At 36.6% G+C, this 22561-nt stretch overlaps 3 protein-coding genes across 3 annotated transcripts; 2 read left to right on the forward strand and 1 right to left on the reverse strand.

The window, feature by feature from the left end:
* Positions 1-5195: 5195 nt before the first annotated feature.
* Positions 5196-6655, reverse strand: LOC149391857 (bromodomain protein (DUF761)). Its single transcript, XM_089620305.1, has one exon. It carries the CDS (start codon positions 6394-6396, stop codon positions 5404-5406), a length of 993 nt encoding a protein of 330 aa, XP_089476431.1. The 5' UTR covers positions 6397-6655; the 3' UTR covers positions 5196-5403.
* A 6684-nt stretch (positions 6656-13339) lies between these two features.
* LOC149391858 (zinc transporter 4, chloroplastic-like) lies at positions 13340-16207 on the forward strand. The gene is made up of 4 exons (XM_089620168.1): positions 13340-13694; positions 13805-13862; positions 14334-14980; positions 15395-16207. Exons 1-4 carry the CDS (start codon positions 13680-13682, stop codon positions 15848-15850), a joined length of 1176 nt encoding a protein of 391 aa, XP_089476294.1. The 5' UTR covers positions 13340-13679; the 3' UTR covers positions 15851-16207.
* An 894-nt stretch (positions 16208-17101) lies between these two features.
* LOC149391859 (uncharacterized) lies at positions 17102-20950 on the forward strand. Its single transcript, XM_089618785.1, has 6 exons — positions 17102-17352; positions 17862-17944; positions 18025-18130; positions 18213-18333; positions 19018-19287; positions 20151-20950. The coding sequence occupies exon 6, from the start codon at positions 20278-20280 to the stop codon at positions 20623-20625; it is 348 nt and encodes a 115-aa protein (XP_089474911.1). The 5' UTR covers positions 17102-17352; positions 17862-17944; positions 18025-18130; positions 18213-18333; positions 19018-19287; positions 20151-20277; the 3' UTR covers positions 20626-20950.
* Positions 20951-22561: the final 1611 nt, after the last annotated feature.

Genomic DNA, 22561 nt, shown 5'->3' on the forward strand with positions numbered 1-22561 from the left:
AACACAAAACCTATAAACACTGATTGCAACTTCATGCTTTGGCATTTTTAATTTCTTCCTCTACTTCTTTTCATGTCGCGACTCTTGAAATTTCGAATTGCAACTGGTTTAGTCTTCTAAGTAAACTGGGTATGACTTGCTTTGATCTAATGCAAATTTCAGGGTCTATCCACTGAAAAAATATGCATTGTTCCTCACGCTGAAATGAAGAATGAAGAGAAATTTCCATTCAAAATTTAAAATTTAACAGATAACCATTTGAAATACGTTAATTTTACGTTATCCTTGTAGCAGCCGAAAAATCTCCTCCCGAGATTCAAATCATCCAAGATGTCCTCTGAACGACTTGTACGCCACATTTACATATCGGCGCATTTGATTGAGAAAACCTCATCCTCCACATGGATTCTCCACTTTCGCGACCATGTCTATGACTCTTGGTGTTGTAGCGACTCATGAACGATGACTTAACTTCTTCCATTTACATGGTTTTAGGGTTCAGAGGTAGAGGAAGAAGAGATGAGAATTTGGGTTTCTAGGGTTTTAGAATTGGGGTTCCTATGCGTATTTTGGGCTTTTTGTTTTGTTCTGATTTGAAATATGTAGTTACTTAATATTGTGCAAATACAAAATAATTATATTTAAAATCGTAACCATTCACTTTAACTATGTTGCAATGTATTACTGTCATGTACCAACAGTGTAACAACGTGGCGAGTTTGGGTACTTTGCCCACTAATTTTAAAGATTGGGTACTTAAGTGTAACAACTCGAAAACATTGGGTCTTTTTATCGCCATTTATATGTAAATATCTTAGATACATTTAATTTGTATTGATAGTGTCAAAATTTAGCTATTTTGAATTTTTTTTTTATGATTACGGATGTTTAAATGGAAAATTGAACTTAATTTTTTTTTCTTTTAAGAAATCGACAATTTTCCATTTAATTTACCCACCAAGAAAAAAATGACACTTTATATCCAAAAATGACACAAAAGTGGCATGCACTGGTTCGAAAATCAATTCAAACTTTAGACATAAAAGACTAAGCTCGTAAGAGACCTCACTAAAAAAATGATGACCGATCTTCCTCTCGTCGAGGAAGGCTGGCACTCTTCCCATCACTCTTTACTACTTCACTTTTATCTCTTTTTTGACGTGCCGTGAGTCAAAAATCTCTTTACGATGACACAAGTACCACGAGTTATAAAATTTCACCATGTTTAGACCACGTGTGATTATAGGGTACGATCCTAAATCAGGCGTTGGTTCTAAATGTTAAGCCGTAAAACAACCTAGGCACTTGACATGAGATATGTGTTAGATCCGAATATCACGGGTGAAAATCATCACCTAATTTCATGACTAACTCATGTTGAATAATTTAGAAAGCATAAATCAATAACGGAAGCGTACTTGATGAATTTATGATGGTTGATCTTCAAGATCAACACGGATACCTTAGAGGGCTCATTTGTTTCTCTCCCGATTCACTCTGACTACAGGATATCATAGAATGACAAGTGATGCGTGTGACCTAGGGACCAACCATATTTATAAGAAACCATTAGATTAGCCTAGTAGGCTTCCTTTTTCATCCCCTCACAGAAATTGAAGTTCATAATGGTCTACACGTTAAAGGCGCACAACCTGCTAGATACATTAAATATGAATCCGTAAACCATATTAGATTACTTTTAACGGACAACATTTATTGATAGAGCACAATATATAATTATTTTACATATAACCTCAATGTTTAATTATGGATCCCACAATATGCGCTTGATTTAAAAAAAATGATGTCTTTCACATAAGGAATTACAATATTCTAATGAATCGTTGAATCTTTTTCGAAAGTACTAAACGTATGTGAGATGGTTGTTCAACTAGTGGGTGAAACAATTTGTTGAACAATTGGTTGTTTTTAGCCGAATTAATTAAATCAACAAGCAATCACAAATAGAAAGCAATAAAGGACACATAATTGTTAACCATGTTCAGTGATAAAGCACTTATTCCGGGGGACTTATACGTCCGTTTGTGAAAAGCAATCCCTTATATCAATAATGAAATGTGCATGACTTAGGTTTGACGACTCCCTCTCAAACACCTCTCGACTTTGACTTCTCTAATCCTCTCCCGAATATTGAAAAGCACGTCGATGCAAAAAACACGCTCTCACAAACTATGCAAAAATAAGTATACAACAATTGCAAGCACTTTGAACTCGTTGTCGATGAAATTCTCCATAATAGAGAGATGAGCTCAAAGCTTAAGGTTGCATGAATTAATCAAATAGAAAAGCGAATAATCGAACTAAACCCTAGGTGAGTTTTATTCAATTGATTCATAATCTCTCGTGAAATCTAATAAGTCGGAACCATGCGAGATGTTTGATATTCATACGTTTGTAAAAATCGGAACTAAACATAATATTTAATTTTATTTCGCGCGGGAAGAAAGTGACTTAAGTATTCTGAGTATTGAACATGCTTGAACAACTTTTTGCAACTTTGACTTGAACAATCGTTATAATTAATTTTGACAAACTTAAAACTATGTCACAGATAATCCAACTTTTTTTTTTTTATCACACATCAATTATCAAATGCTTTATTTTATGATTATTGAAATTGTCGTGAATGGGCCATCGTACAATGAAAGAGCATGTCCCTTCTTTTATACGATAAGGACATCCAATTCCAAACATGGCTTTGGGTTTTGTTGTATTAATAGTTGGGTCGAGAAGGAGAAAGTCATAATAGCCCAACTAAAGTTGTAAAATATGTGAATATTTCCCGTCACATCTTCTTTAAACTTCGCACCAGATTATTTTTTAAAATGCCGTACTAAACAAAGTGCACACTAATTATGAAAGAAATGTTATGTTCCAAAAAAGTGCGTACAACTAATGTATACAAAAAATCTATTGGGATGAACACAATATAGTACAAATATATGACCACCAGAAATAATTAACTACATTTTGACTTTCGACGTAGAAAACAAGATAAAACATTATGGGTAGTAAAAGATATACTATATAAATTACCAGAACGAACCATTAAAGACACTCTACAACCATATTTTTCGTTTACAATTATTTTTTCTTTTTCGATAAGAAGTGTATTTTTTAAGTATTTTTATATAGTTCAAAATAAATACTAGTTTTAAGGGAGTTTTAATTTTATCATTACTCTATGTCATCAACTATGGCAATAACTTTTCAGGGAGTTTTGCAAATCTAGTAGTCTTATCTTAAGACATTACTGTTGATTAGAGAACTGTGTATCCGTAGATTCTCGTGTTACCGTCCATAAGATTGCAGATTTATGCAAAAAAATGTTTCCCGTACAATTACGGCAATCCCTTTTATCGCCTTTGCAAATATTAACACGTCTCAGTACTAAAAAGGGCTAGTCATGACTATGTACGCTTTCTATGCATGTTATCTTTGTGGTAACTTTACACTATATAACGTTTTTCAAGACCTTTAGCTACGATTACGAACGAGTTAATGCTTTTCTTGCTGGCTTCCCATCTTCTTCTTTGCCCAATATATCCTTTTTGCTGGAGATCATAAGTGAGTAATTTATAAGCGTGTTTATAAAAACCTCCAAATCGAATAACCCGATCATCTAAGTTAAACCGTACTTTTTTTTAATCGCCTCAATAAAATTCGATGAAGTTAGGGTTGAACTAAACTAATCCAATGACGTTAACCCTTTAATTTTTTTTTAAATTGCAAATATCTTATATATATTATTGTTAAAAATATTTTTATTTTAATAATATTATAATTAAATAAAAAAATATTTAGTACTATACTTCATTATTTGTGAATACATAAAAATTTGGTAATAAAGAATCTGATTAATTTTTATTTTAATATGTAAACTTTCTAAAGATAAATAAAATTTTGATTTTATGTGACACGACGTATTAGATATAATATACATATATGATTTTCATTCGAATTATAAAGTCTTTTGTCGATAATTATAATCCGGAAAAATCAACTTAATCCAATTCGATTATTTTTGGGTTGGTTTGTTTTAGTTTTCCTTTTCAATCGGGTTGGTTTGAATTTTAAAACAAAAAAATTAGTTATAGCAAGTCAAGTTGATATCACATCATAAATAATAAATAAATAAAAAAAAAATCGACTAACCTAATTCGATTACATAGTTGTAATTTACATGTAAAATAACTCATTATCTAATTTAGCAGATCTAATTTGTCGTATTTTCCGATATTTTCCACGAAGATGCCGTTTGTTTTTCAGAAGACTTGGAGTCAATATAATCATGTATGTGACGACTTGATTGTAGAGCACAAAAATCATAAACAGTAGTCATTCTATACGATGATTATTCTTTTGACCACTTTTTTTCCAGTAGGGTTTCCAAGAAAGAGCATATTATGCGGTTGGATTACGTTGTAGTAGACTTATTGGCTCGGCGTTTTTCAACCCCAAGTGCATAAAGACTATTAAGAAATAAACAGACAAATTAAACATGTTGCCCGACCCGAATGATAAGTTCTATCCGTTTGACGTTGAGATTTTCCACTACGAATCTCACTTCTATGATAAGCTCTATCCTCTTGGAAAAAAAACTCGTAACTTCTTCACAAACTAAAATCATTGCAGTCGATATATACATGAAATACATGGTTGTTTGTTTTGTATTTTTATTTTCCCTCGTGTCAACGAAATGGATCGCCATAACATATGGCATGTAAGGCCAGCATTCAATTCAATTATGACCCCAAAAGTAAGTAACACTAACATGCAACATGTTACATATAACTCCCAAATGGATCTTTCTTTTATCAGGAAATAAAAAAAAATTAATATTATTTTTTTCAACCTTCGACTTCAATTAGCGAAGGGCCATAAAGCAATCGGTGTTGTATCTACCACGTGCGAAACACAGAACTGGCTTATGTTTTCGCATAAGGATGACGCAGAGAGGCCTGGATTGGTCCAAAGTCCAAACTACCCCTTCTCTGACTTCATTGCCAATTTATATATCACCAAAGATCATAAAATTCAACACAAAAGATATATATGTAGCCTTATATGGATATTAAATTTTACATAAGATAGACTTAAATCTCAATAATAGCAACGTTGTAGCAGTTATACTAACGCACCGACAGTTATGCTTGCTTAATAAACAACTCGAGTAACACACAAACAAAGCCAAAACTTCAGAAACAAAATAAGAATAATTTTGAGCAAAATACTTTTTACGAGCAAGCTAGTCGTGTAGACTCGAGAGAGTCAAGAGTGCTAATAATTTGACAAGATGTATATTACAAAACAGGCCCCTAAATTAGCAAAGAATATCGAAAGTAGACCACAACAAAAGCATAATATAATTTTATTATTTTTTCACTTGCCTCCGATCATCTCCTTGTACCTATTGATGGACTTCAGCCTCTGAAGCTTCAACGACTGCTTGAACTTATTGATGAAATCGTCGGCCTTCGAGTCAACTTCTTCGTCGTCGTCCTGGTCCTTCGCCGGAGTCCTAACTTCTCTCACCGTCGCCGGACGCCGCGCCTCAACGGTCTCCACCTCCTCGAAGTGCGCGAACGCCGACTTCGCGCTCGCCGATTTCTTCATCTTCTTCGCTAGCTTCACCGGCTTCACCTTACTTCCGGCGTTCGGCACGGTGTCGGAATTGCTCCGGGTGACGTGGCCGCCACCGCCGGACTTCAGCTGGCTGTAGATCTCGTCGATGCTGCGTAGCTCGTCGGCTTCCTCGTCGGCGTCGATGTCGTCTTTCGCCTCCGGTTCAGGCTCCGGCTCCGGCTCCGTCGTGTTGTACCGGCCGATGGATTTAAGCCTCTGAAGCACCGAGGGAGATCTGAAGAAGCTCGTTTGTTCCTTCTCCGTCTCTGGCTCAGTCTCCGGCGGAGAGGCCGCGGAGCTGTAGCGGCCGATGGATTTGAGCCTGTGAAGCACCGAGGGAGAACTGAAGAAGCTCGTTTGTTCTTGATCCGGCTCTGGCGCTGGCTCAGTCTCCGGCGGAGAAGCCTCGGCGGCGTTGTGGCGGCCGATGGATTTGAGCCTGTGAAGAACCGAGGGAGATCTGAAGAAGCTCGGCTGTTCCTCCTCTGGTTCTGGATTGTTCTGCTGTAAGTAATGCGCGGCTGCCTCTTGAGATCTGAAATTGTATATGTTGACGGACGTCCTGAGTTTCTGAAGAACAGAGGGAGATCTGTCAAGCTGATCAGAAATTTTCTGCTGCTTGTTGTTCTGCGACTTGGCGAGACTTGAAGAAATGGCGATAGTGCCGATCATGAGGTTGAGGAGCACGAAGAGGACAGTCGGCGTTAGCCAGCTGTTCATCGAAGTCCACCATATTGACTCTGCAAACATCGCTCCTCTCACTCACTCACTCTCACACTCACACCTCTTTCTCTGCTAGATTTTCTTTGTTGCAAATCTTTGGTGCTTTTGGAGGTGTTTTATAATTAGTTTCTGTTAATATAATATTCAGAATCTCGAGGGAGGTGAAGGTAATTGTGTTTGGGATGATAAGCGGACAAGAGAGAGAAGAAGAAGGTGGTAGAGTCTGAGGAGAGAGAGAGAGTGGTTAACTTAAATCTTATGGTTGATTCGTTTGCTAATTATTTTTATATTTATAAATAGAAGTTCAAGTTAAGTCGATTGTGATGGGACAGGCAGGCTGGTGAGATTTTTTTCGATTCAAAACGGTGCCGTTTCTAGCGTTTTGTCGTTATGTACGGCTGGACACGTCACATATAGTGTGAGATATTCATATAATACTACATTGGGATTTTTAACAACCAACATATATATGTATTTATTGGAATGCATATTAATTTTTATTTATTATTTAATGTGAACATGACATGAGAAGAAGACGAGACTCCGCAAGTGTTCACATCTACTTTTGGCTGTATCCTGAAGATTGTAACTATTGTTAAGTTGTAACTTGTAACTTGTAACAACTATCAAAGACTAAATTGACCTAAAAGAAATGTGTTTATATATTTTTTGTGGATGTTATTGATTGACCCTGAAAAATAAATATATATACTATATATGATACAGTCATAGTGTCATACGAGTCCGCAAGTAGGTGTCAGAAAAAGAAGTGATGGAGATGAGACCACCGTTCTTGGTTAGGGATAATTGGGATTTTTTTTATTTAAGGGCGTAAATGTAATTACGATTATTGTTTATTTGTTTAATTATTTGTATAACAAACATCTCTAACAAGATGGATAATTATTGCCGCGTTTGTTGATGTCAGTCGACATATTCTTCAAAAATTCGTTAGATATTTTATGTTTACGTAACAAAAGTGTGTGTGTGTTGGATACAAGGTTGAAGGTCGACCCTATCTGTTAGTATTAAGGTTGACCAAAGGAAAAATATCCAACGAAATCCCCTGTGTTTAACGAATTAAGAGATAAACATGGTTGCGGTTCCGGTATGAACGAGCATCGAGATAATGTTTCACGTCAATAATTAATTCAATAATTTGTTGTAAATTTGGGCTTATAGAAGAAAATGCATTTTTATTTTCATGGGGTACGGAGTTCTGAATTTGACAAGAAAATAAAGCTTAATTATACATGCGGAAGAAACAATTTCCGCCGGTGGAAGTCAATATCCGCTCATTTAGTGGAATGAAATCCGCTCATTCATTGGAAGGAAATCATGCCACTGACGTTTCCCCACGGAAGAAATCTTTCCGCTCGAATTTCAAGGTCGGAAGGAATGAATTTTCATCCATCTTTCATACCTTAAGGTCGGGATTAGTTTGTTGTAACTAATCATTCTATTGAATTTTTTATTAAAACAAATAGCCAATTAGCCCGTAATAAATTAAATTAAATAAATAGTTAATTTAATGAAATTTTTATTATTTTTTTAAAAAGAATACAAGCTATTAGAAAATTATTCTAATTACCCCTAATTAATTTCTAGAATTTTAAAATCAATTCAAAAAATTGATTTAAAATTTTCGTATAACTAATTTGACCACTTTTAAGCTTTAATTTTATTATAAAAGTACTTAGGTTCTATGGAAATAAAAGATTGAACTATGATACTATTATTTATCGTTATAAAAAATCAAATCACAAACTATAATAAGTTTTCTAAGAAATTAAAAGCAAATGTCGATGGCTGACAAAAATTAAAGAAGACCAACATTTTTCTTTTCGAACGACGGCACCCGGAAAAGTGAAACAATGACAACAGTTTATAAAATTTCATTGACATTCTAAATTTGAGATAGCTAAGTTTTTTTTTTTCCAATCCACTCGTGAATTCGTGAATTTGGCCACTATGGTATAGTTTGATAAAGTCGCTAAAATTTAAAATGTCCATAGTCATAGAGCATGACATAAGTATAGTGAAGTCTAGTGCTTAGTGTTATCTTCATGGTACGTGTAATAAAACTAATTTTTCAAATTGAATAAAAAAAAACAAAAACTATAGTTGAGTTGATGTTGGGGGGGATGGGAATGAAATAAAAAATCGACAAAAACGATGACAGAAATTACTCGAAATTATCTTATAATATCTAATTTTTCATTTTTTTAATCTTATTTTATAGTTTTATTTTTCTTATTTACATATTCGTTTCACTTATTTTTTTTCTTCGTTGTTTCATAATTTGATTTAAAATAATGGCGAATTCCTCTAAAAATTTATAACAAAATACCATATTAAAAATGAAGTATTCAGGAAATCAACATTCTCTCCCAAGTTATTTATGAAGTTTTCAAAAAAATGATTCAACATCCAATGCCTGCTCCTTACTTTAAAAACTAGCCCAATGTTAATAGCATGGCCCAAATACGTATTTGATGGGAAAAGGCCATTCCCTATTGGATATTAAATTAGAAGAAACCCAAATGTGGAGGAGAAATTACCTCAGCTGTCTTTTTTAACCTTTTTTTTTTTTTTTTCCGAGAACACTTGTTTCTCGTTCTCAATATCTCATTTTATCAAAAAAAAAAAAAAAAAAAAAAAAACTTCATTTTTATAGTTTTATTTTTTGTTGTTTACAGTTTTTTATAATTTGTTTTCTTATTATTTTGTATAGTTTTATTTCACTTTTTATTAATAGCTTATAGTTTCATTAAAAATATAGACAAAAATCATATAATATATACACATATATATATATATATACACAAGATATTTATATGAAATGTTTTAAAATTTGCAGTTTCCAAAAAATCAACATTTTCAAATGAAATAAGCTATATATATATATATATATATATATATATATATATATATATATATATATATAAGGAAAAGTATTCTATGAATAATTCTCTTTTGTCAAACAATTGTGCTGAAAATTGTTTTTTAGGGAGGAATATGTGTTATAGGCATCATTATATAAATGAAATGATCGACTTAACTTGTCTTGTTGGACTCTAACCATAATAAAAAACTCTTTTTTTCCTTTGTTTTTCTCGTGAGAACACAGTGAATTGTATTAAACAGTCACAAACACACATCCAATAGAATTTATTTCCAATACTAAAATAGTATTTTTTTTTGTAACTTTTTAAGATTAGTTAGATATTTCAATAATATAATTTATGTGCAGTGTTAATGCGATTTCTCGGATTAAATTCACGAGACACGTGGCGGGATCAAGGTTTGACACGTGTGTCGCTCTTGGGGTCTTCGAGATCACGTTTCCATTGATTTCGAGAGAGTCATGACAGGTTGGAGACGAACCCGAAGATCACTATCTCTAGAAAAGCCTAGAGATTTATAGGTCTGAGAAAAGTTGTAATTATTTTATTAATCAACCTTCATTATTTATACATAATATATGGTAACTAACAAGTAGAGATATTAGAAGATACATCAGTGATTGAGATACTATTATATCTCAAGCACTAGAGAGATAAATACAAGGTAGACTAATTCAAAATAATAGACTGAGTAATACTAGACGTTATTCTTATCATTCCCCCGCAACTTGATTGGCCATCGAGAAAGTTCAAGCTTGGAGATCAGTGTGTCAAAGCGAGGCTGAAGCGCAATATATTCTCCGCCATTGTCGGTGTAACAAATTTTGATTTTGCGTTGAAGAATGTTTCGACGAGATTTTTTAATTTAATAAAAACAGTTTGTTTATCGGATTTGCATTTTAGCGGATAAAGTCAAGTATATCAAGTATAATGATAAACAAAAATGCAATAATATCGAATACCTCATGAGATATAACATGAGAAATTCATACATCATAGAATATAATTTCTAAATGAAAAATAGATGTAAGACTTGAGTCGTGAAACGGAAGCTTACGACTTTCGTTTATTTGACAAGAAGTACACTTTGATTGCAAAAATTTAGAATTTTTTTAAAGAAAAACGATGTTGTATGAATTTGAAAGTTGAAGAGGATGGATGGCCGACTTTACGATGCCAAGTTGCAGAGGCGACAAATAAGAGTGTTAACAGATGGATGAGAAGATGGCCAGACATAAACCCCATTGACGCAAGGACATTTAAGGATTGTTTGCCCCGTTTTTATTTCCTTCGCAAGAAAAAAATCATGTAAGAACACAATTGCATATTTTTTTGTAAACTGAGAAACATAGATAATTTTTTGCTCATGGATGGTACATGTAGTACATCAAAGAATGAAAAATCACCATGCTTAATAGTTCCAGGGTGAGAAATGTTTGAACTTGAATTGTTACCCATAAATAGCTCATCAGGACTAGTGTATGGAGAGTAGAGGGCTAGATTGTTGAGGTCGTGTGTGACGTGGTGGGTCGCACCGTTTTCAACTAGCCAGCCTGGATCAGATGGGCTAGTGGCTAAGGTAGTGGCTTGCAAAGGAGACGGCTGAACAAGAAAATGAGCTAAGGTCATGATTGAGATTCATGGAAGATGGTGCCGAAATGTAGGACATTGGGTTAAAACATGACCCACATTTTTGCACTATTGACACTGACACTTGAAGGGCTTCCCTGATGCTGATGGCGTACCCGAACGAGGCTGAGACGTCAAGGGCTGAGGCGGCGAAAATGAATGAGCTTTCGATTTCAGAGAGCTTGTCTGTGCAGTCAAGGCATAAGTGGGGCCGGACGGGTGGTGATGAGAAGTATGGACGGAGAGTTCGTGATTAATGAGCTTTTCGTGGAGTTCTTCTAAAGATTATGGGTGTCCCGAACATAAACGCCATCAATCACCGGTTCGTAGGTTTCATCGAGACCATAAAGAACGTAGTCTGTAAGATCTTCCGAGTCAACGGGACTGCCAATTGAGGCTAGAATATCGGCAGTCATCTTGAAAGAACACATATAATCGATGATGGATTGAGACCATTTCACCGAGGGCCTCAATTTTTCATTAAGTTGCTTGATATGGTCTGAGAGGCTGTTGCAAAAGTGCGTATAAGGAGATCCCAAATGTCGATGGTGTATTTTGTTTGAGTCACGAGGGAGCCGTTTGGGAAGATTCTCTTTGGGTGGAGATTGTCTTAGCAGGAAGCGGATGAGATCCATCCATGAATTTGAACAAGTAAAAACCTCGCGTATCTTGGATTTGAAGTTTCCAGGTTAAGTAGTTTGTTGGAGTGAGTTTGGTGACGTGAGAAAGAGAAACAAAAAAGGTTTCATGATTTCGTAGGGATTGGATAGGAGAGAAAATGGATCAGAAGCCATGATTAAGGAAGGTTGTTTGGTGTTTTTTTATTATTTTTTTATAGGAAAAAAAGACCAGGAATTAGGCTAATACCATATTAAGATATGAGAAAAGTTGTAATTTTTTTTTATTAATCAACCTTCCTTATTTAGAAGATACATCAATGATTGAGTTCCTACAATATCTCAAGCACTACGTTAGTGGAGAGAGAAATACAAGGAAGACTACTTAAAATAAAGCATTGAGTAATACTAGACGTTATTCTTATCAGAGGTCTCGTTTCCGTTGAATTCGATAGAGTTGTGACAGATTGGGACGAACTCGAATGTCACTATCTCTAGAAAGGGGTATCGATTAGGAAGGCTGTCTTTGTCGTCTCTCGTTTTCTCTGCTCGTTGAAAGTTGGAATTTGGACATCCGCCACCTAAGAAGAACACGAAACAATGAGCTATTGAGGCGCGAAAGGTTTTTCTTCGATGCACGCTTCGACGCTCAAAATTAGTTTTGGTGATAAATGTGAGGTCGGGATCTCATATCGTCTCTAAAGGGTAGAGAGAGGAAGTGATGAGTGAGAGAGAGATTTGACAATTGTTTTCCTTGTTAAGAAATGAACTCACCTAAAAATGAATTTGAGGATGGTTTTTTTTATTGATCATGGTGTACGAGGCCGAATGAGGACGAGGTCATCAAATGAAGCAAAACGAGGTCCACCGAGGCCAAACGAGGACAAGGCCAAACGTGGCCGTGACAATCGAGGTCAAACGAGGATGATGTCAAACGAGGTCGAGCGAGGTCAAACAAGGATGAGGTCAAATGATGTCGTTATTTGTTCTTGAGGTTGTCTTTTTTTACTTGTGAAAAATGACGGCATAACATGGAGCATGAGAAGTTTTACAAGTTTTTTGTTCTTTTTGTTTCCCCTTACGAGTTTTAGGGGAAAAAAAACTATCCATTAAAGACGAGATTGAGCGAGGCTCACTCGTATAACAAAGACGTGCTCGTGGTCATGAGGACGAAGACAACTTTAAGCTCATGAAAACTACAAAGAGTCAATAATTTCATATTGGCGAAGTGCTTTGCAAATACTAACAAAGACATGACGAAGAATAAAATACCTCTCCCCACAAGTCGAGCGTCCTCTGTTGATCCTTACCATTTATGAAGTGCTAGAGTCAAATTTAATTGAGAGTTATTATGTTAGTCTTCTATTTTATTTAATATACAGCTTGGTTAATCTCTACAAATTCCCATAAATAAAATAAAATGTCATATATCTCTATCCATCAATTAAAAAATAGTATATAACTCGTAAATCGTAATACACACGACCATATTTAATAAAGCGCGTATTTTGTCACGGGTTTATTCTCATACGTGGCATATTTTTAAGTAATTAAAAATACACTTACATTCGAATGTTAGAATAAAACACTAAACTTATTTAGCTCATTTCATTTAAGAGTAAACATAAACCGATTAGAAAGTAAAAACAACTTTTTAAATCTTTTCGTTTATGATTTGGTTGAGTGCAGAGCATATGTTCATTTAGAATATTATAAGTTTTGGTACTTTTATAATGACAACATAATAAAAAAAGCGAACACGATCCGAGAATAGGAAGATGTTTGGGATTGGGAAATGAGGGTGGGTGTCGACATTATAGCGCTCATAAGGTTGCAAAAAGTCATGGGTATGGTCTCATCTCTCGCTGAGAACCCCTTTGTTTCGTCAAATAATGTCGACACTCTCACTTAATCATCAATAAACGCCTTTTTTTTTCTCTCTCTCTCTCTCTCTCTTCAACCTTCAACTAGGCTTCAATGAACAATTCTTTTTCTACGATGTTCCTTGGGTTGGGCTCCATTTCCGAACTATTTATTTCCACCATTTCGTCACCGTCTCATTCGTATGACCTTTCGCTCTCTCGCATTCGCATATATTCGCGTTCTCTTCGGCTAAGCTCTTCCTTCCGTTCTTCCACCGAATTATTCCCTCTCTGATATGCTCTTCTCTGAGGTTCTCTTCATCATACCAAACTCTCTATCTCTACCTCTCTCTCTCTCTCGCATTCGCTCTCTCTGTTTCTGTTTTGAAATTATTGATTTGGTTTGATTTTTCTCGTTCAGGATTTGTGGCAGTTTCTCTGCCTCGAAGGAGTCGCGCCAAACACTAGCGCCTACGCTGGTAACTGATTCTTTCTTTCAATCTCGTCACTTCCGCAATTTCAGTTGATTAGATGTTGAATTTGCTACTCTTGCACTAATTGGAGTGTCAGATACCGATTCAACGGTTAATTTCAGAGTTTTTCATTTTTGTTGTTGCTAATAACATGTTGAATCTGCTACCGTTGTTATAATCAGTGTATCAGACAGCGATTCCACGATTAATTTCCGAGTTTCTCGTTTTTTTAGTTACCAAGAAAATGTTGAATTCGCTAGCGTTGCTTCAATCAGACAACTTAACAGGCGATTAATTTCAGAGTTCCTCATTTTTCTTTACTAAAATTTGCTAGTTTCAGACTGCGATTCCGCGATTTCTTCATTTTTTTTTTTTGGTTACTGAATTCACGGAATAGCTGTTCAATTGGAGATTCTGATTCACCTACCATTCGAAAACTGATTTTTTTTTTTTTTTTAATTATGTGATATCGTAAAGGCTCGATTCTACGGTCGATCTCGGAGTCGATGACGAACGGAAACTGCCGGAACGGCGAGCTGGACTCGTGCCGCGACGAATCGGCGGCTCACGTGCTGAAATTGGTGGCCATCGCGTCGATCCTCCTGTCGGGAGTGGCGGGAGTGGCGATCCCGCTGGTGGGGCGGCACCGGCGGTTCCTGCGCACGGACGGGAGCCTCTTCGTGGCGGCGAAGGCGTTCGCGGCCGGAGTGATCCTCGCGACAGGGTTCGTCCACATGCTCTCCGGCGGCACCGACGCCCTCACGGACCCGTGCCTCCCGGAGTTCCCGTGGGCCAAGTTCCCCTTCTCGGGCTTCCTGGCCATGACGGCCTCGCTGCTCACGCTGCTCGTCGACTTCGTCGGGACCCAGTACTACGAGAGGAAGCAGGAGCAGGGCGCCGAGGAGCGGGCCCGCGTGGGGTCCGCCGAGGCCGAGAAGGTGTTCGGGGAAGAGGAAGGCGGAGGAATGCATATCGTGGGGATGCACGCCCACGCCGCTCACCACCGTCACACTCACTCCCACGCCGACGCCGACGCCAACGGAGACGCTCACGGCCACGGCCACGGCCACAGCCACGGCGTCGATGAAGGCGACGGTAGTGCACGGCACGTTGTTGTTTCTCAGGTGAGTTTTTATCTGACCTTTCGATTGCACAAGAGGTTGAGTATTGTTCATAATCATAAAAACATATGGTGTTCTTGGTCACATATGGTTAATGTCGTCATTTACCCAAAAATAAATAAATGGTTTGTGTCATTGTTGGTATGGCATCATCTCAAGGATGAAAGTGGGTCCTCCTTTTTTTATATTCAAATATAATGCCGTGAAGTCTCAGACTTGGTAGGGACTAGAGAACATCTAATCACGACTCTTAGATTGGTTGACATTTGATACTCCACCACTCACATTGAATGTTGGTTGGTGATCACGCAAGCTTGACCTTTTGAACAAATGACTAAATCAAATTGTTGTTCCGTATGGTAAAATGTTTATAAAAAAATTTGCCGGTTGGTAGCTATTTTACTTTTGAATGCGCAGGTGTTGGAACTGGGGATCGTGTCGCATTCAGTGATAATCGGGATTTCGCTGGGAGTGTCGCAGAGCCCGTGCACGATAAGACCCCTGATCGCGGCTCTGTCCTTTCACCAGTTCTTCGAGGGGTTTGCGCTCGGAGGCTGTATCTCACAAGCCCAATTCAAGACCATGTCGGCCACGATAATGGCGTGCTTCTTCGCGGTGACGACCCCGGCCGGGATCGCGGTCGGTTCGGCCATCGCGTCGTTCTACAACCCCTACAGCACCGGGGCTCTGGTCACCGAGGGCGTCTTGGATTCCCTCTCCGCCGGGATCCTCGTCTACATGGCTTTGGTGGACCTCATCGCAGCCGATTTCTTGAGCAAGAGGATGAGCTGTAATTTCAGGCTGCAAGTCGTTTCTTACTTGATGCTCTTCCTCGGCGCCGGCTTGATGTCTTCTCTTGCTATCTGGGCTTGACTTGACTTGAATTGACTATATGTAGTTAAATATACCCCACTTTTGGGGTTGTTTCTTGTTATAGTTGACAACAAATATTTCTATTATTTTGACTGCTGTGATCCCCTCTGAAAGAGGACGATGATAGCAAGAGAAGAAAGGAAATTGGACTCGTGGTGTTAGAGAAGCACATTTAGAAGCTTTAGTCTAGGTATTTTGTTTTCATTTTCTTCTTATTTTAGAAGAAGTTCGTGCTGTTTAATTTGAGAAAGAAAGATAAATGAAATGCATACCACAAAATTTGGCGGGCAAAAGTTCAAGATATATGAAAAAGCTGTATTATTATACTCCTAAAATCGAGCGTATGAGATTTGAGAATATTATTAAGGCCGAGTTGATTCCACTTTTGCAAACTTTTTAATTTAATTTATGCTAGCTTTTTGCCTCTGGTAGCCCACCCTATTTTTTGTAGTTCATTATTAGTTAATCCTAAAGACGTCCTTTGGAACGTAATGAATGCTGATGACGCCTAAATAATTATTAGATTTTGATTTTTTTTAAAAGAAAAAAAAATTATTCATAGACTGTGAACTCCTCAATACTTTAGGACCAAAATCAAGTACGTCAAAATTAATCCAAAAATATGACTTCCGTATATGTGTTAATACAAAAATACCCTTATTGAATTTTTTTTATTTAATTTTGTTATTTACTTAATGATCACAAAAGCAAAGTTAGAGATAATTTTTTGTTTGGTGGGTGAAATTAAAAAAAGAACAAAAAAGTGGAAATTTTGAAAAGAAAAAAAAATTGGTTTGAAAATTCATTTGAAGATTTAGTGACATTTTTTCTTTTTTTATTGACATGAATGTCAATAAATCTTCAAACGATTCTGGAAAATTGTTTGAAGATTTATTGATATCGTTGTCAATAAAAATTGTGCACGTCAATAAATCTTCAGCAGACCAAATTATTTAAAGATTTATTGTCATCCAGAAAATTTATTGACATCGATGCCAATAAATCTTCAAAGAATTTCTCAGAATCGTTTGAAGATTTATTGACATTGATGTCAATAAAAATATTTGACAGCGTAATTTTAGCTACTAAAATTTTGAAACTTAGACTATGCTGCTATTTTGTACAATTTTTCAATATATTAATCACAACACGAAAGAAAAAAAAATGGCGCTTGTAAAGAAACTGAGAGTAAATTCATAAAAGACAATTGTGCAGTCAGCTTGGCACAAGAGCAAAAAAAAAAAAAATTAAAAACCCGCCAAAGTTTTCTCCAAGTTTAACCAAAATTACATACCAGCTATTTACTAAAATGCCACTGTTTCCACACCCTCTCTCTCGTCCTCGTGTTCTTACGATTTTTATTCCTCTCTACCGCCAAAAACCCCAAAAACCAACCACTCCATTTCGAATCAAAATCTTCTCAGTTCCTTGCCTCGCGATCGGCCTTAATTTCTTGGCGTCGTTGGTAACGCTGGTCGCAGCGCGGCTATGCGGAAAGAGAGGTACAATCTCAGGCCTCAGCTTGTTGTTTTTCATAAATAATCCGCGCGATTGAGCAGTTTATAGCATTTGTTCTTTTGATAATCGTTTTAGTGATGAATATCATTTACGTTACTAAAAGATTCTCGATCTCGAGTTTTCAATAATCACTGTAGATTTCTTCATGATTGGCTTTGCAGTGCATTTATCCCACGCTGTAACACATATTTATATAAAAAAAAAACAAAAAAAAATACTAGGTTTGTAATTATGGATAAAATCCTATAGACACTTTGCTGAGTGCTTCGGTTTGTTATTGGCCGGACGAAAGATTGCGGAAAAGATGATACAAATTCAGAATGAGGTAGAGAAGTACAAAGACTTCATGCTGATTGATGTTAAGGAACATTACGCAAACCTTCCATACAAAACGTACAAGAGTTTATCCGTTATGATTCATATATCAGTCCGTGTTTCATCTAACAAGGGATGTTCTCGGAAAATGGACATTATTTTTCATTGCTTCTTCTAGGTTGGCATTTTTCAAAGTAGCTTTTACGTTCTTTGAAGCAGACGAGGAAGTGAAAGCCGATGATGATATCTACTTGCGAGCAGGTAAACTGAATTGCTCATGAGATTGTTTGGCACAATTGAATTTTTTACAAACGAAATTTGTTGCCTTGAAATGTTTCCAGACCGATTAGCTACTATTCTTGCTTAAAAAGAGGGCTTACTCACAAACTTACATCGGATGCATGAAGAAAGGGCCGGTGCGGTGATCAAAGACTCCAAAATGAAATGGTATCTTCTGTTAGAGATTGCTGATTTTGCTCAGAAGTATTGTTTCCGAGATGAGAAAGTTATGCAAAAATCAAAATTTCAGGTTTGAGAAAACAGGGCATTTGATCATAAGTCAGAGCTCAATACTTTCTAAACGCTTATGGCTCTATATATGCTCTACCAAAAGACGCCGTACCTTCATTGGCGGCGTCTAGGAATAACAGGTCCCTCGCTTGTTTTCCCTCAACTTTAAAGTCTTTCATCAGGGCCGGCCCAAACTCACCGGGGGCTCTAGACGATTCAATATTTTGGGGCTCTATAATACTAATAAATTTAAATTTTCAGGGTAAAAAATGTAAAGTTTTTTAGAAAATGGGCCAAAAGTGTAGATTTTTAGGGTAAAAATGTAAATTTTCTTAAAAATAGACAAAAATGTAAATTTTTTGGGGCTCATCCACATATGGGGCCCTAGGCCTGGGCCTACCCCGCCTTAGCCCAGGGCCGGCAGTGTCTTTCATTCTTCTTCATCCTTATGCGACACTGTTTTGAGGTTGATGTTGGTCATGGAATTTTTCTCAAACGCCTCAGGTGTTTTAATATATGCGTTGACTTCTTTTGTTTCCCCTATACAATCTTTTCTTTTTCTTTGTTGTTGTTGTTAATGAATTGATCACAACTCGACTTAAATACACAACCTCTTTGGTGTGGACGGAGTTGTATTATCTGTCTTCTTTAATGTTATGCCACCATTAAGAGTGCATTGTTATAATTGTGATGTCATTTTCTTCTGTTTCTTTTTGAAGTTATATTTATTCTTGTCTCCCTTATCACATTGGAATGGTGAACACAATTGACGTGGTAGTGGATTACCTGTATTTTTCAATTGACAAAGTGTGGACGAGTTTCAGGTTTTTGCAACCCAGCTAGTAGCCTTAAAGAGCTTCATGTTCTCATATGTGCTCCAACAAGCTCGACCCTGCCTCTTGATGACAAATGATATTGCTGGCTTTTCATTTTTAAAGCCGTTAATCATTGAGGATTCCCGGGAAAAAATTAGGTGCGTGAATACGTCTATTTCCCTATTCTTTACGAGCCAAGACTAAGTTTATAGAGAAGGTACACAATAAAGCACAACATGAATGCAACGAGCTCATTTCTGCTTTGACTACCTAAACAAGGTTATAAACTTTTAATATGCATCTTTTAAAAAAAAAAAAAAATAGGCTTTCTCTTCGCTGTAAGTTTATACATGTCTGTGGTTCATATTGTATCTCATTTCTGGAACCTCTTTTTTTTACCTAGTCGAATGCCTTATAACAGGGTAGGGAGTTTTACAGAAACAGCAATCAGGGTGATTTCACTTTTTTTATTACTAAACGATTTCGTATTTCGGAGTTTAAAAGTAAAGAGTAAAAATGTTATGTTTTATATTAATATTTTCAAGTAAGTGATATCTTTTACTTTTTTATTAAATAAAATTGACAAATTATTTTTACTAAAAGGCTTTACATATTCTTTTTCAATATTCCTGGGATGAGCCAACCAAAACGATACCTTTTGTATTTTTACATAAGTTTCGTCGTTTAAAGCTTAGTGTCGTTCTCGTAGCTATATGTCGTTTCATTAAACCATTGATGGGAAGAGGAAAAAAAAAATCAGGAATCGGTAATGATGCATATAAAAATCCCATCCAGAAAATATCATAAAAGGAAACGTTATTAAAAAAAAGAAAGTGAAAGCTGTGCACAATTGGAACATTGAAAACTCAGAGAGTGGACAAAAAAAGGCATAAAGCGTGGGTCCTACGTTTTCCAATTCAAGCAAATTTGCGTCTCACGAGGCAAACATTGACGTTTCGGTCGTAGATACTCCTAAAAAAGTGATCACCGTCAGATTAGAAAACAAAGTGAATCACGATGAGGATCCAACGGCTAACAAATACGGCCACAACCATACCAAACACTCAAATTTCCATTTTACTATAATTGACACCAGTCAGCCTGATTCTTCAATAGCATTAACTCGCCACGTCATTAATTAGCTTTTGCCCGCGAGATCACGTGCCAACGTGGCACCTACTCTTTGCCCACCGTACTTAACCAATCACACAAAAAACCCAGCGTTCAGTACTCAAAACGAAATCGGATTCTCTCTCTCTCTCTCTGGTGATGGAATCAAGTGGTCTAAAGAGTTTCTTCACCGGCGCTGATCTGGCGGCGGCGGAGCAAGACGACGCCGAGGAAGTTCCGATCGAGGAAGAGCTTGTGGAGGAAGTCATGCGAGAGCTCTACCGAGAGATTCATCATCACTCTGCTTCTTCTTCCGCCGCCGCGTCGGCGTTGTTTCCGGCGGAGACTTGCGGGGCTTCGGTGTCGGAATCGGCGTCCACGGTCATGGCAGGGATCGACCTAGTCGGGAAGGGAATGGACGGCGGCGATGAAGAGGATGGGGAAGATGATGGTTGGCTCGCGAGGGTCATGAGCTGGGGCCCACTGGACCTTGATTTTGTGTTTTGAAATCATAATCTCGAGTTTCACTTTATGTTTAGCGTAGGTCGTTTTTACTTGTTTTTCCTTATTATCATATTAGTCAACAAAAAAAAACAGTAAAGGTCGTTTGCGTAACTTGTAGACTCGGTTGTAATTCGCTATGTAGTTCATGATGTATATGCGAGTGATGAGTGGTGGTCCACCGTGGTTTGAAGCTATAAATAGTTAAGCTAAAGTTTGCCGGTCATGTGATTGATTAAAAAAAATATATTAAATAGTTACAAGTCTTTTTCTTTCTCAGGAACCAAAGCTCTTCAGAAACTTCAAGTGCTTAATCTACGGGGCCAGATTTCTGGACATGGTCTTCCTTTTGAATGGAATCTCTTAGATGCATAAAAAAAAGTAGTTGGGACATAACTACCGGTTATAAGATGTTGAATTCCACAAATCTCGTTAATTTTCATAGACACCATTATTAGTCTCAGTTTTAGTAAGCATTCACATGTGGTGTACTAACATAAGGCTAGAATTGACAATTACTATAACACGAGTAAGTAATGTTAGAATTGAACGCGTGTTAGTAATGTTAGAATTGAATACTTATAGTTAGTATTTTAGAGTTTAACTCTCGATAGTTGGTATATCATGTAATTTTTTTCCAGTAATACTATAAGATCAAGTCGCAAAATTAAGCTTTTAAGGTAATAAGTGACTACATTAAAGAAATTAATGAATAAACTATATTTTACTAACAAATTTTTATAAAAGCACTACTGAAGTTTTATAAAAGCTTACTCGTGTTTATCACTCTCTCAAGAATATATTTTAAGCTAATAAGTTGAGTTTTGTGACGTCTCCTCAAGTTAAAAATCACGAGTCAGTTTATTTTTATCAAAATATTTCAAAGTGATATACATACATATATATACATATATATATATATATATATATATATATATATATGGAAACTTGATAAACCAAGCTTAGTGTAGCATGTGTTTTGAAAATCAAGCCATATTTTGGGTCGTTTAGAGAAACCAAGCATTTGACCATGTGTATTATCCAAATTACCCTTAAGTTAAAATTCTTTTAAAAAACAATCATTTATTTGTCTCCACTCTCATTCCCTCCCCTTTATCACGCGTGCCTCAATTCAAAACCCAAAAAAAAAAACCCGCTCATCCCGTCCCTCGCTCTCTTCTCTTCTCTCCGTCCCTTCAAGCGTGTTTTTTCAATTCAAAAAAAAAAAAAACGCTCACCATCGTCTTCATCTTCATCGTCTTCCTTGTCATCATCTCCACGCACGCCCATCATCTTCATCATCTCCACGCACGCCCATCGTCGCAAACCCCGACGCACGGCAAACCCCGAAGATAAATGGGTAAGTTTCGATCCCTAATTCGATGATATTTTGTAAGAGATTTGTTTGATTTCCTGAAAAAAAGAGTTTGAGTTCGTCATGTTGGATCCAGAAAAAAGTTCGAAATTGTTGTCTGTAATTTCGAAGTTTATAGCTGTTATTTCGATTGCATTTCGAAGGTTACGATTCCCACACCCTAATTCGTTTAAACTCAAATTTTTTGGGCCTTCTATGTAGTTAAACAGTTGAGAGAAGAAAAATGGGTAAGTTTCGATCCCTAATTCGATGATATTTTGTAAGAGAGATGTTTGATTTCCTGAGAAAAAGAGTTTGAGTTCGTCATGTTGGATCCAGAAAAAAGTTCGAAATTGTTGTCTGTAATTTTGAACTTTATAGCTGTTATTTCGATTTCATTTCGAACTTTTTAACTTGTACATATTTGACTTCTAATGTATACTTTTTAACTTCTTAACAGGTTCAAACGTTAATATATGTTGTTTATTTGATGGTACTTGGGTGAACAAAGGTACAAAATGGGAATATACTAATGAATCGTGATTCGAACTCCGTGCACTTGCGAAAGACATATCTCGGGCAGAGCTA

This window comes from Urtica dioica, chromosome 7 (genome assembly GCF_054948205.1).
Source record: "Urtica dioica subsp. dioica isolate 48M chromosome 7, U.dioica_male_clone48M_v1_H2, whole genome shotgun sequence".
NCBI classification, from domain to species: Eukaryota; Viridiplantae; Streptophyta; class Magnoliopsida; order Rosales; family Urticaceae; genus Urtica; species Urtica dioica.